The following is a 13,869-nucleotide window of genomic DNA, read 5'->3' as shown; positions in this document are numbered from 1 at the left end:
CTTTTTTCTATACATAAATTGAAACAATAAAATTTTATTTATTTATTATTTGATTATTAATGTAATACTATTTTAATGAATTTTATGTTTTTATTAATTTTTAAACTTTGGCTTCTGAGTTCGTTAATTCACTGGATAACCCTTAAATAGACTAGATTAAGATTTCTAATCTATTTCAAAAAAATGAAATTGAATATTTTTTATGGATTTTTAGGGACTTAAATTGAAATGGATTCACTCGCTTTTCCACCTTCTAATAAGGAAATAGTTTTGATTGGCTATTGAAATTCCAGTTTGAGAATGATATATATATATATATTATTTTTTTCATATTTACCAATAAAGATTTCAGGTGTTCAAAAGTAATTTTTAAGTTATTTATTCAATTATATTCTTCAGTGAAACTTAGATAAATATCTGTTGCAATTGCATTAGGATGTTCTCCTTAAAATTGGGCTTCATTTAACCGTAAATGCCTACAAGCCCAAATAATGCAAAAAAAAAAAAAGATCTTTCCCCAAAAAAAAAAAGCACTTCGGCAATCGCAGGTTTTGGTTGGATCGGAAAAATCTGATTCCATAGACTGCAAAATGATGCAGAGATGGGTGAGCAAGCTTCGTTCGTTGGCCGTTCAGTCTCGTCAAGCTCTACCCCCACCCTCTTCTCGGCGTCTCCTCCACCACGCGCCGCCGCAACCCTTTCACTCTGCTCCCGCTTACCGCACTCCTCCTCCTCTTCCTTTCAGTTTCTCTTCATGGCCTCTGCACCCATCTCGTCCTTCGCTATTTTCTCCCTCCGTAAGCCAATTAAGAGTAAAGCTTCTTATATTCCCTCTTCTTTTTTACGTAATTTGATGTTAATATTTTGGGATTGTAATTGTAATGTAGTTGGTTCAAGTGCGGCACGTGTCGTCAAGGGAACGGAAGCTGAAGAGAAAGCCAATGACACCAGTCACTTCCAAAATTAAGAAAATCAAAATGAAATCGTATTCGTGCGTTTCATTCTCATTGCTAAATGCTATTATAATATACCCTTTCAGTGTTTGTGTGTGGAGTAAGTGATTTTGTTATGCTTAGAGCAGGTCTTATAAATCGAGGTTCAGAACAATGAACGATGGCAACATCAGGCGTTGGAAAGAGGGCAAGCGTCATAATGCTCATTTGAAGGTTCCCAATTTTATTTTTCTTTTCTTTTACTTGGGCAATTTGAGGTTTTGTGATAGGTGATAATGTGATGGGTTGTTGAAATGAAAAGTGAGTTTCTTTATGGTTTTATCTTAATGTCAACATCAATTGTCTAATAGATCACATCGTACTCATTACCAAATATGTGAGCACAGTCCTTCACAAAGTTGTTAACTTCAGTATATTCCCAGTGAATAGCTGCTGTCTTTCTTAAGCAAGTTTCCTGTGTCATTTGTAACACATTACTTTCTGAATTCCTTAAATAAATAGGTGAAGCAGGAAACAATGGCAAGTTTCATGCAGATGAGAGAAATTATGTTTGAAATTGAGGTCATAATAGTTGTTTCTAACTTAATAGTGACTGATAGCTAGGTTATGATTTGAATTTCTTCATTTGTGAAAAATGGAGCAAGTTAGCAACCTGTGTTTCTTTAGGATGCACGAGTGTGAAATTTGACTGGGTGATGAGGCAATAATTATGCTGTGCTTGTATTTGATGTGTTAAATAGCATTTTAAAAAATCAGAATGCAAAATGGTCATATTAGCAGAACTGGCATTTGTTGTGGCTGTATGCTCTATAGTCAATACAGTATAGTATGATCGCACAATGTATAAATATTACTAAACATATGATTCATCAAAGAGCAAAAAATAGTTGCATGTCATCGCCTTTGTTTTGGGTTTGTGCTGTGATGATGTTGTGGTATACAATGCATAACATGTTTCCTATTATTTTCATCATAAATGTTGGGCAGTTGGCACCAGGCTCTAGGCTGATCATGACTGAGAAGTGCTAGCAGCTTCCTCTTTTCCCATGATATGGATACTTGACATAAATACTAACATGTTTGTGGGTCACTGGTATTCTTCAGTAGTAGTACTTGTAAACTCCCCTATTAGCTGTCTCTTGTGAAAATTGCTTGTGTGAGGTGTTGCAATACAGAACACTAACATAATACATCTATTCATTTAAAAACTGAAGACAAGGGAATGAAATTTACATTTGAACAAATTAAAATCTTTAAATCAATTATAAAATCGACATGGTTACCTAGCAAACAAAAGGAGGGCAGGGCAGGGAAGATGGGCAAAACAGTTAACATTGCTTCTCTTAAATTCTCTCTCTCTCTCTCATACAATATTTGTGATTTAGCCAATTTTTTTAATTATATGAAATATATCTTCTGACATTTCACTGTCCTTGAACTTGATGAATTTCTGGTATTCATTGCAGTCAAAGAAAGCAAAACGTAGATTGAGAAAACCCGCTATAGTCCCAGCGGCTTATGCAAAAGTAATGAAGAAGCTCAGTTTTTGTGGTTAGAACATTGTAAGTTGCTGTTGGTCGCAGCATGAAAGAGGACCGATCAGGTTTTGCTTTTTGACTCTGATCATCTGTCCTCTTTCACATTCTAGAATCTGTAGAACGAGCAAATTACAAAGCAATTTCTTTCTTATTTGTTTGATTGGAGCAGTTAGAATTGATAACATCTCGAGGCTATGCCTATTCAAAGTGGTATGTTTTAGTGGACAACATATGCAATATTTTTAGCATGCAGCAGTGACCGATTGACCCCTTGTTGTGATACATTTGATTTGTCTTCTGTCTGATAAAAATATCGTGTCCAGAATATCTCTACTTAATGTTTAAGGAGCTTTGAATGCGCGTGCGGGTTCAGTGCAAGTTTTTGGCTGAAAATAGCTACATGATCCCTTTTAGACTATAAACAATTTTGTTCAAATTGAAAGATCGAGTAAACGATAGTTCAACAACGTGCTGTAATCATTGTGATGGAGTAATTTGATGTTAAAACTTCGCCAAAATAAAAGACGGGAAAATTATAAAACAGTGCCAGCTCGTTTAGGAATACTAAAAACTTTCATCCATGCTAAAATTATGGAATAACAATATTCTAGTAAACACCAGTTGAAAGTTCGGTGCACTTTCAATTTTGGGTTAAATTAAAAATATATATTTCTATGTAAAACATTTATATTTTAGTCCTTATTTTTATTTTTATATGAAAAATTTATGCTTTATTTTGGTTCCCATATTTTTTTTTTCTATTTTTGTCATACGCCTAACAATATTTTTTTCCAATTTAATCTTTATGTAAAAAATAATTTAAAACTATTATAATGTCAACAGAGTGGAAATGAATTTATAATTTTTTATATAATGATTAAAGTATAATATTTTTTCATACAAGGAGTAAACTAAAAATTAGTGTCACAAGGAGCGACTGTATTTTCAAAATTTAACCTTATTTTTACGATGCATTCGGACAAAAAGTTTGTATATCCTGAAGAGGCTTTTTTTTATTCTTTTGTTCTACATGATTTTTTTTATTTAGTTATTACACGTATGATTATTGTTTATATCATTTTTCTTACATGATACTATTATCAAAATAATATTAAAAAAAATGTCAAATATTAAGACAAAAAAAAAATGATAACCTGTTTGGTTTAGGAAATTTTTTAAAATGTACTGAGCTAAAATAATATTATAACGAAAACAATAACTAAATTATAAAAATTATACATTAAAAAAAAAAAAGATCTGCCCATACAACAACCAAAAATTATGAAGATACATAGATATGTAATATCCAGGTACTCACAATTTCAGCCAACAATTGCAAGCAAACTTTGTCTGAATGCTGGAATTGAGCAAAGTACAGATCCAAATATACCATTCAGAGCATAAGCAATGGCACAAAATGGTAAAGCCTCAGGTTCCTTGGCAGATAAAGCTGCTGTTCCAAGCCCATGAGCACTGTATAAATTCATTCAAGACTAAGCAAAATAAACATATGCTTCAAGAAGAATATTGTTTATCTACCTGAAATGAATGTTTCTTATAAATACTATTTCTCCATAGATGATATATGAACTGTGCAGAATATACCTAGATGCGGTTGCTATTCCCCGAGCGATTGGATCGCGGAGACGGAGCTTATCAAGTGTTGATTGCACAAAATTTGCTCCAACCAGACCAGTTACTACAACTGCAGCTGCTGTGATAGATGCATTGGCGCCTGCAGACACCATGGTGAAATTTCAAAGATGAAATTGTTTATCTTTTGCTTGGGGAGGGGGTAACACAGGGTTTAAACAAATTAGGATTTCAGACTACTAGTGTGTTTCCATTTGCATTAAATGTTTATGTGTCTAAGTTTACTTCAACGGTACTAGTTTTATCTTCCATGTTGGATCTACATTTACAAATTTTCCAACGTGTTTCAAAGTATACACTAAGTAGCCTCTACATTTACTGCATTAGCTTCAATTTAGATTCACATAGCGACGCAAAACATAATATTTACCTTCAAAAAAAGAGACAATGCTGAGAGCCAACGCTACCGTTATACATCTGGGTAGAATGGATATGGTTAAAGATGGTTCTAAAGCGAGTAGGCGTCCAGCTAGAGCAGTTGAGTACAATGAGAATATGGTTGAGATGATGACAGAGGTGAAAATCTCAGCAGCATGCCTTTTTACAAGCTGAACACAGTAGATAAATCATTACTTGATACTTCAATAGATTTTAGCCATTATTTGTTGATTAAAGGGATGAGGAAGACAAGTTACAGAGCATATTTTGTAATTGGAACTTTGGCCATGGATCGTGTTTATGTCCATATATTCAGCGCACAGAAAATATGAGTTCCATGTTCTAATTTGAATCCATATCTGTTCAAGTAAAATTGAACTCTAAAGATATTTGCTGATAACTATTCTATTCACCTCCTTATAAAGGTCTTATTATCCAAACTGGAAAGAACAGATTGAATCTAGCATCATGGCATCATCATCATCATCACCACCACCATTAATTATCATTAATTCATTTTTTGTTTGTTCTCACGATTTTTAAATAATACTAGATCTTAACAATGTACTCGTTATCATTAATCCACCCTCAGTATTTTAATTTTTTTCTTTCGGCAGGGGGGGGGAGGTACTTGGGAAAAAGCTATGGCCATGAAGAATATGCCAATTTAATTTACAGAACTGCCATTACACATCGTTAATTATTCAGAACTCAGTAATAAATAACATGTCAAGCATCGCCCAGGAATAAGGTTGACAGAAACTTGCCTAACTTTGTAAAAAATCAAAAGAAACAACTTGCATAGTAATGAAAATATATTTGGCTGTATAGAAAATATTGTTTTTTGCAGTATAGAATTTATGTAGTGATGATTACAAATCCAGATGGTTACCTTTCTTTGTTTGAACATAGAGAAGGCAAATGAGAGAATAACAGATCCCAGAAATGCCATTAGAATGTCACCAGCTCCAGGATTAGACGAGGAATTTGTAAGGTAATATCCTGTGAAAGTCAAGAAGAATCAACAAAATTACATCAAAGCTAGGTCACTGCGTAGATGTTAGTATATATTGATAAATTTGCAGTATATTCAGCTAAATAAAAGAGAAAGCCATTTAGCGCCCCAATTTCAAATTAACATTATTATCAGACCGTAAATCAAACCAAATACGGTGAGCTCAGTTCAAGATTAACTTGACATAATTTGTTTTTCCAGATAACTCATTGTCATACGCACTTTAATTTCAAGTTGGAACTCAATTTTGAATGAAAATACTTCAAATGTTTATAATAACTCATAAGAACAACATGGTGCTCATTTGGTTTACTAGTGCAAGTGCTTCGAACAACGGTTGGGCAAATGGAAGACTTTTTGAATTTTGGGAAAACTTGCCTCATAATGCTCAATTTCAGCTTTTGCAGTGATTGGTATCTAAAACAAACAGGCTCCAGAACAATATAGAGAGTTGAATATTTAACTTTTGATTATAATTTATACCTAGAACAGGATCTAGCCCTAAGTTCGATAAAAACCCAAAAGCAATTGCTGTTAGCTCTGCAGACACCGCACAGAAAATTATTGGGTGGAAGATCTTCTTCACATTTGATGGCAATCTGAAAATAAAAAGAGTAAGAAAAGGCCTATAGTTGTGTCCAATAAAATGCTAATAGCATGTTCTATGAAAATATTTCACTACTAGCTCAATATAAATTTTAAACAAAGAAAGAGAAAGTAATTGCCCCAGAATCAACCATGTAAAAATTGTAAATAGTAATTTAAACGTGTAAACCGCATATGCAGTGATGAAAAGGAACCTTTACCCAGAACCAACCATGTAGCCTAACACTGTGGATGCAAGCAAGAATGGAAGGAAGGTTCTGGCTCTTGTCCCCAATGCTGTTGGGTAAACTAATGAAACAATAAAGGATATTAGGAGAACCCCAGTCCATGCCCAAACTTCGGTGGAAGAAAATGGCGGGGCTCTCTCCATAGGCCCTGCATCTATCAATTCTGTCTTCACAGCTTTCCTAATCCCTATAGCTGTTAAACCCGCAACACAAAGTGTAGCCAGCCATCCTCCAACTACACAAGATTAACAAGTCTCAATTCTCATGAAATTGTAACAAACATTTAATTACTCACCCACAGAGACATAATCATCATCATCACAATAATAATAAGAGCTTGACGAGTAATCTATATGCTAGCAATCAGCAAATTCAAAAGTTTAATAAATAGTTGACCGAGGACTGCACTAAACTAAAAAGACATACTTTGAAGCTTCCAGCACTGTGAAAGACGTGCATTCTTGGATTCATGTTAACCGCATAAAATCACATTTATTTCATTGTAACGTGATAATGTTTGGTTGTACTTGATTAAAAATGATTTTTTCTTCCGAACCCATGTTTGAGTATACATGATAAATTGTAGTTAAGTTGAAATTTTTCTACTGAGTTTTAATCCAAACTATCACTTAAGAGAAAAGTTTCGAAACATAAACTGCATTACTTTAAGCTCACTTTTAAACAAAATTAATTGTAAAAAATCAAGTTGATCCAAACCCAAGTTTACATTCTCCCCCAAACATACACATAGTTCGAAAGACAAGCTGAACCCAAAAGATAATTTAATTGAAGGACAAAAGATTGATATTTGATAATAACCTTTGAACAATAGAGGAGACATGGCATGCATATATACCTATAATGAGGCAAATTTTGATGGCAGCAGAAGGGGGAATATCTCTAACAGAAAGGGGTATTACAACCAAATAGGGAACATAGAACAAAGGGAGCCATCTCTGAATGAACATAAGCCCTGGTTCAAAGAAATTCACCAAGGCCACAGCTGCAGAAGGCACAGCATAATCAAGAATAACCAAAACAGAGAATATACAGAACATCCCAAACACGGCACTAGGAAACTCAATTGAAGCAGCAGCAAAGGCTTTCTTCAAGAGAAAGTCCATGGCCAGAATAAGCCCCAAGGAAACAATCCAATGTAACACCCCAAACACATAAGGACGCAAACTTTGCCTCAAAGGGTCAGTGGAATTGCTCCCAGTTTCGGATTGGGGTGGTTCTATCAAAGGTTGTTCGCTTTTGCAAGTATCTGAGGTACCCATTTGCTGCAGTCATGAACTGAGGGTGTGCCCAATCAATACCTAGGATGGATATGGTTGAATGTGTAAAAGGAACCATTTTTTGAAGATGTGAAGTGCATTCAATGAATGATGATGACTGAGAGAGAACAGACAAAAGACAACAAATAGAGTATGTGGCACGACAGCGTCAGACGCAGGTACGACCGTGGGGTCCCGGAAACCATATATCAACGGACGACAAAACAGTGATAAGAATTTTTAAAAATATAGAAAAAAAATATACGTATATTTTTTAATAAAAAAAAGCTAATTAGTAATCAGTACAATGCATTAACGTTTTATTTAAAAATATTTTATTTTTTATAAATAATTATAAAATAAATTTTTATAAAAAATTGATGTAAATATTGTTTTTACTATAATTTTTAGACTTTATATTTGTAAAATATTTTGCACTATAAAAATATTATCAAAATTTAATTCAATGTTAAATTTATAAATAAATACGTATTATAAAAAATCACTTAACATAAATTAAAAATGTAAATAACACTTAAAAAAGTGTTATTGTTTAAAAGATATTTAAAAATAGTTTCATTCAAAAAATAATACTCATAAATTATTTAACAAACTTTTTTTTAAAACATATTACGAATTATTTTTCTCGCTAACTTACTTGTAATTAAAATTAATTTTATAATCCAAAATTAAATTAATAATTGTTCCCAAGACAGACGTACACAGTGAAGAGTGAGAAGAGAAAGTTGACAAAACAGTACAAATTGAGGTCTTACAAATCCATTGGAAGTTGATTTTCATTTCCATTCAACTCACCCACAAGTGATTATGCTCCATCGTAAAGAATCCATTACACGAATTGAACCCACGAAAATTGTATTATAAACTCATCTAATTGTAGTTAAATCCTTTACTTTTAAAAAAAATATTCAATTTAACTTCCGTTCAATAAAATATGAATAAATATTTTATTCTCTTAAATTGTTTGCTTCTATCACTTTAATCTTGTCATTGTTTTTAATTTTTAAAACAATCATTTATTTTAATTTTTTTTATTTTCATTTTGTATTAAAAATTATCAAAATGAATGTCAATTTTTAATAAAATTAAAGACTAAAATAATTGACACTTACAATTTAAAAAAACTAAAATAAACGATGATTAGTTAAAAAAAAAAAAAATCAGCACGAAGTATTATTCTATTAGGAGATATGCAGGGCAAAATTTTCTAGCAATGTGATATTGTGACATAATGGTCTTCAATCCTTTAGAGGCCCTCATGATGCATGTATCATTATTCAATACACCCTCTTACATTGTCTATGGCAAATTTTCAATGTCATACTTGAGGTGAGTCCTAAAAAATGCTTTAGAGTTTAGAAGTCAAGCAATTTCTCAGCTGCCTTCGAAGGATCTTCCCAGTGGGTGACCTCGGTATCTTGTCAGTGAAAAACACTTTCCTAACCTTCTTATATGGAGCAACCTACCACAAAAGAGTTACAAATGGCAAAAACTCTTAGAAGCTAACAATAATATGACATTGTTCATAGAGTAGCTAGCTAATGCTACACCTTGATACATGTTGCATATATGCAATTTAAAAGGCATCCCTACAGAGACTAGAACTTTGATTCAAGAGTAAATGTGAATTGAAATATCACAGAACTTGAGTCTCTTTTATCAGGAGTCCAGGACAAACCTGTGCAGCAATACAATCCATAATATGCTTTGGAGACAGTTCACTTCCAACCTTCTTGACCACAAATGCCACTGGAATCTCCCCATTTTCTTGATCCATGGCACTGAAATGGAAAATGATGCAAACACTTCAGGACATATTTCAATGGCTAAAGAGGAGCTCTAAGTGTATGGATGACTAATATGTACACTTTGGAACGTGCATATTTGAATCATTTAAAAAACAAATAGCTTAGAAACTAGAGAATAAGGTATATTTGTAACTTTATAAAAAGCACCAGGCTGGGAAGACTTTGCAAGTGGCCACCTTTGTGAAAGTCAACGTGGGCGCATTTCAATTGTTAAACAAGCACAGGAAAATTATTTCAATTGCATTCAGGTCATACAAACAACTGAGTGTTCTATAAATTGCTGAAAAGAAGACTAAATAAAATGTTCTTACTTACCCTGTAACAGCAACATCAACAATTTCAGGATGCAAAATTAACACAGCTTCTAAATCGGCAGGAGCAATCTGTAACAGATCATGTATAAGAATATATTTACCACATACAAATTACAGAATATATGCCATGCATGAGACTATATGTACATGATACATCACATACAGATTGAGTTAAATATATGTATATATAAAAAATATTCTCCTTGTGATTGAAAACCAAGCAATATACGGTATTTCATGTGTTGCACTGAACAACAGACACTTAAGTACTTATTTGAACATGAGAAGCTTTTTCAGTTATTTAAGTGCATGAATAACTATATTTAAGTACTTATTTGATAAGTTCCTTTTAAAAGGATGACTTATGTCATACATAAATTTAACGATGAAACTTATTAGGATGAGCTAAAACAGCTTGTTTTCATAAATTATACCAATAAGCTTATTGAAATAAGCAGAAAACAGCTTATGAGAGTCAAAGTTATTCTTCAATAAATAACTGTGCTTCAAAGTTATTTTTCTTAAATAGTAAATAACTACTTTAAGAAAATGTAAGATGCTCAACCAAAATACTCTGCCTGAAATTTAAAAGCAATGAAATCTGTCTCAAAATACTGGCAATTTACTGCCATCCTACACTGTTCCCCCCCCCCCTCCCCCCCCAAAAAAAAAGGAAAACCTGTTGATTTGTTATGCATTTATGAGTACATACTGCTATAGTTTTCATACAAAAAGGTCTGCATTCCTGTAAACTTAATTGATTGTGATTTATTTATTTATTGTCCAAGGAAGGACCAACCCCACAGGGAAGGGGGTGAAGCACAATGTGGGTTTAAACAAGCACAATATCATTGCATGTCCACAACTTTACCAACTCAGCTGTCTCAAGAGAACAGTTATTTATTTATGCTCAAGCAAAGGATGCTATTTACTTAACCAAATTATTGTTACTTTTATAATAAGAAAAATTGGATACCTGAAAGCCCTTGTATTTGATAATATCTTTTAAGCGGTCAGATATGTGTAAATACCCATCCTGATCAAAATAAACAACATCTCCAGTATGTAGCCAACCATCTTTATCAATTGTTGAAATTGTGGCTTCCTCATTATTCAAGTATCCTGAGAAGTCATGCAAAAAAAAGAAAAGAAAAGAGAACATATTTCAATTAGAATATCAACAAAATGGCAAAGCATTAGTAGGATGAGGTTGATTTTATTAGATTTAGGAACATCAAGGAAAACACATACATGAAATGACAGAAACAAGAACTCATACGAACAAACTAGGACTTGTTTGTTGAAAAGTTGATAAATAAATTATGGAGCCTTTGAATGAAAAAACACACATTTAAATAAAAAAATATGGTTCAAATTAATTTATGCATGTATCTTCATTATATTCAATGGCTAAAAATTAATTTCTTCAAAATCAATTCTACTTAACTGTTAACCAAACTGGCACTTTTAAACAGTTTACTTGAAGAGAAATTTTACTTCAATTTTCTCTAAGCTAAATAGAACGAGAACTTTTAGTAACATTTTACAGACAAAGGCATGAGAGTTATATCAATAGCAGCAATATTTGATTGTAAGAATTTAAATAAATAAGACTAAATCTCATTCCATTCATACATTAAAACTGAAAGCATGAAACACTGTAACAAAAATGTAAATAATATCAATCACTGGAAGAATACTAAAATGGAGCTTCTCGACCAAATTTATGTGAACACTAATCTCATCAACCATGATATGATATTCATATTGTCAATAAGATGTCTAAGAAACTGACCTGCCAATTTCTCAAGGCACAAGGCTAATATTTTATTCATGGCAATAAATGAATACAGTCAATACTTTCTAATTTATATTGATTCAGGAACACAGATTTTTACCTTTCATAATTGCAGGCCCTCTCAACCAAAGCTCACCCCTGCTGCCTGGAGGCAAAAATGCACTGCTATTGCAATCTACAACTTTTGCCTCCATGTTTGGAGCTAATAATCCTACTGAAGAATAATTGCAAAACTTTCCAGAATTGAAGCCCCGTGTTCCTACTGCAGTCGACTCAGTCATTCCATAACCCTAAAAGGAAACAATCTTACAGCTGGAAATTCTCAAAATCTAGGAAAGCAACATTACCATAAACAAATAAAAGTTCAACTTCGATGATCCAATATTAGTTGTTAATGTGCATATCAGTGGTACAATAAGATTATTCATAAACACGGGAAAAATGTTTTCATTTAACAAAGCTTCCTGCTCAGAAATGTTTGTGTGTATCTCCTTCAAACTAAACAGTATATGGAATCAGCACTCAGCTAATAACAACAATGACAAACAACAACCAAAAAAAAAACTCAGGCAATCAGATGAATGATGGCAGATGACCCACATTCTTTGAATAAGACAACTTTGTTCCAAGGTTCTTTACCTGTATAAAATCAACATTAGGGAAAGCTTGGACGACGTCATTAATAACTCCTGCACTCAAAGGCGCTGCACCACAGGAGATCTGTATCAAACTCTGCAACTTACTTCCATTAATACCCTTTGCCTTCGTTACCAATGCTGTCAACATCGGTGGAACAACAGGAAAATGTGTAACTTCATATTGATCAATCACCCTGATAACTTCATCAATGTCAAATTTCCTCATCACAACAACCGTAGAACCCAAAGACAATAACCCGATAGCAAAGAGCGATAAACCATATATATGGAACATTGGCAAAACAGCAAGATACACATTCTTCAAGCAAGAGCATTCATACTGAGAAGCTTCAAACCTCACAAAAAGCTCAACCATAGCAACAAGATTTTTATGGGTTAGAACAACTCCTTTGCTCACCCCTGTAGTCCCTGATGAATACAGTATACTCGCACTGTCTTCCTGTTTAATAACAGGCCTATGAGGCAAATCAAAGTCTCCAGAAATCAAGTCACAAAAACTTGAGAAACAACCATGTTTCAAACCCTTCTCATTTTCTGGCACAGCAATAATGGGAATTCCCAATGATTCTAATTTATTTAAGTTTTCAGGCACAGTAAAAACCAGACTCACACCGCACTCACTAATCTGCTTACGAATTTCATAGCCACTACTAAGAGGATTCGATGGTGTAACAACAGCACCTAGATACAGAACACCCAAGAACACAATGGGATAGTAAATAGAATTTGGAAGCAAAAGCAAAACCACGTCACCTTGTGAAACACCCATTTTACGAAGACCAGAAGCCATGGATTTGATGAAAGGTAAGAACTTTGAGTAAGGAATGGAAGACCCAGATGAGGAATCAACGAGGGCTGAAACCCCATTATGGCGGCGAGAAAAAATGAAGGAAACAAGGTCGAGAAAAGGGTCAGTGGGAAGGTCCAAGGTAGCGTGTTTGCTGTGGTAGATTCCGGTTTGCGGTTGGTACCAAAGAGGGTGTGAAAGGGTGTTATGGGACATATCACAGTTTACGTTTGCCGCCATTGATTCAGAAAAGAGAAAAAGGGAGTGTGTTGTGTGTCGGTGTTAGTGTTATGTATGCATTTGATTTCAGTGTTGAAAGTAGGCTTGAAAGTGAAGTTACTGCGACATGCATCGCATAGGGACATGCAATTGGCGGGTACTGAAAATTTATGAAATGGGAGTAATGGAATTTTTGATAATTTGAGTGAAAAAGGACAAAAAAATCGTTGAAGATCGAAATAGTTGGCATGGCGATGCCAATTTCTTTCACTCCGCATTCTGAGGTTGCCGCGGGAATTACTCCATTCATAGAGTTTCGGTCAGACCAGGCTTCTACGCATAAACACTACCAGCAGCAGCCAATAATAATAATAATAATCAGATGGTTATGATTTTTTAATATTTTATAGATTAAAAATATTTATATTTTTTAAAATAAATTATTAATTTTATTATTTATTAATATAAAATTAATTATGATAATTATTCTATGTACGAAAGACTACAAAATACTTTTTTAATTTATAAAATATCGTATTAATAGTTATTCTCATAAAAGGAGTTGTGTGTCATAAAAACAATAGTTAAAAATTTAAAATGATAAATTTTTATTTAA

General features: G+C 33.3%; 3 protein-coding genes across 4 annotated transcripts; 1 reads left to right on the top strand and 2 right to left on the bottom strand.

Moving 5' to 3' along the window:
* Positions 1-520: 520 nt before the first annotated feature.
* Positions 521-2,811, top strand: LOC113869482. Of its 2 annotated transcripts, XM_027505812.1 has the most exons (5): positions 521-797; positions 888-991; positions 1,082-1,166; positions 2,420-2,556; positions 2,661-2,811. In XM_027505812.1, exons 1-4 carry the CDS (start codon positions 591-593, stop codon positions 2,507-2,509), a joined length of 486 nt encoding a protein of 161 aa, XP_027361613.1. In that variant the 5' UTR covers positions 521-590; the 3' UTR covers positions 2,510-2,556; positions 2,661-2,811. The 2 variants fall into 2 exon arrangements, with proteins under 2 accessions (XP_027361613.1, XP_027361612.1); XM_027505811.1 differs by having other exon boundaries at positions 2,420-2,811.
* Positions 2,812-3,642: 831 nt separating this feature from the next.
* LOC113868706 (plastidal glycolate/glycerate translocator 1, chloroplastic) lies at positions 3,643-7,737 on the bottom strand. Its single transcript, XM_027504535.1, has 7 exons — positions 7,227-7,737; positions 6,344-6,605; positions 6,021-6,136; positions 5,415-5,524; positions 4,515-4,692; positions 4,097-4,226; positions 3,643-3,964 (listed from the first exon to the last, which is right to left on the bottom strand). The coding sequence occupies exons 1-7, from the start codon at positions 7,648-7,650 to the stop codon at positions 3,814-3,816; spliced, it is 1,371 nt and encodes a 456-aa protein (XP_027360336.1). The 5' UTR covers positions 7,651-7,737; the 3' UTR covers positions 3,643-3,813.
* A 1,236-nt stretch (positions 7,738-8,973) lies between these two features.
* Positions 8,974-13,435, bottom strand: LOC113868705 (4-coumarate--CoA ligase-like 6). The gene is made up of 6 exons (XM_027504534.1): positions 12,228-13,435; positions 11,689-11,878; positions 10,767-10,912; positions 9,792-9,859; positions 9,347-9,449; positions 8,974-9,130 (listed from the first exon to the last, which is right to left on the bottom strand). The coding sequence occupies exons 1-6, from the start codon at positions 13,272-13,274 to the stop codon at positions 9,017-9,019; spliced, it is 1,668 nt and encodes a 555-aa protein (XP_027360335.1). The 5' UTR covers positions 13,275-13,435; the 3' UTR covers positions 8,974-9,016.
* Positions 13,436-13,869: the final 434 nt, after the last annotated feature.

The sequence above is a fragment of the Abrus precatorius genome, unplaced genomic scaffold (assembly GCF_003935025.1).
Source record: "Abrus precatorius isolate BTA unplaced genomic scaffold, Abrus_2018 Scaffold6, whole genome shotgun sequence".
In the NCBI taxonomy this organism is placed as follows: domain Eukaryota; kingdom Viridiplantae; phylum Streptophyta; class Magnoliopsida; order Fabales; family Fabaceae; genus Abrus; species Abrus precatorius.
The sequence above is the reverse complement of the archived record's forward strand: the minus strand, read 5'-3'. Positions and strand labels throughout refer to the sequence as shown.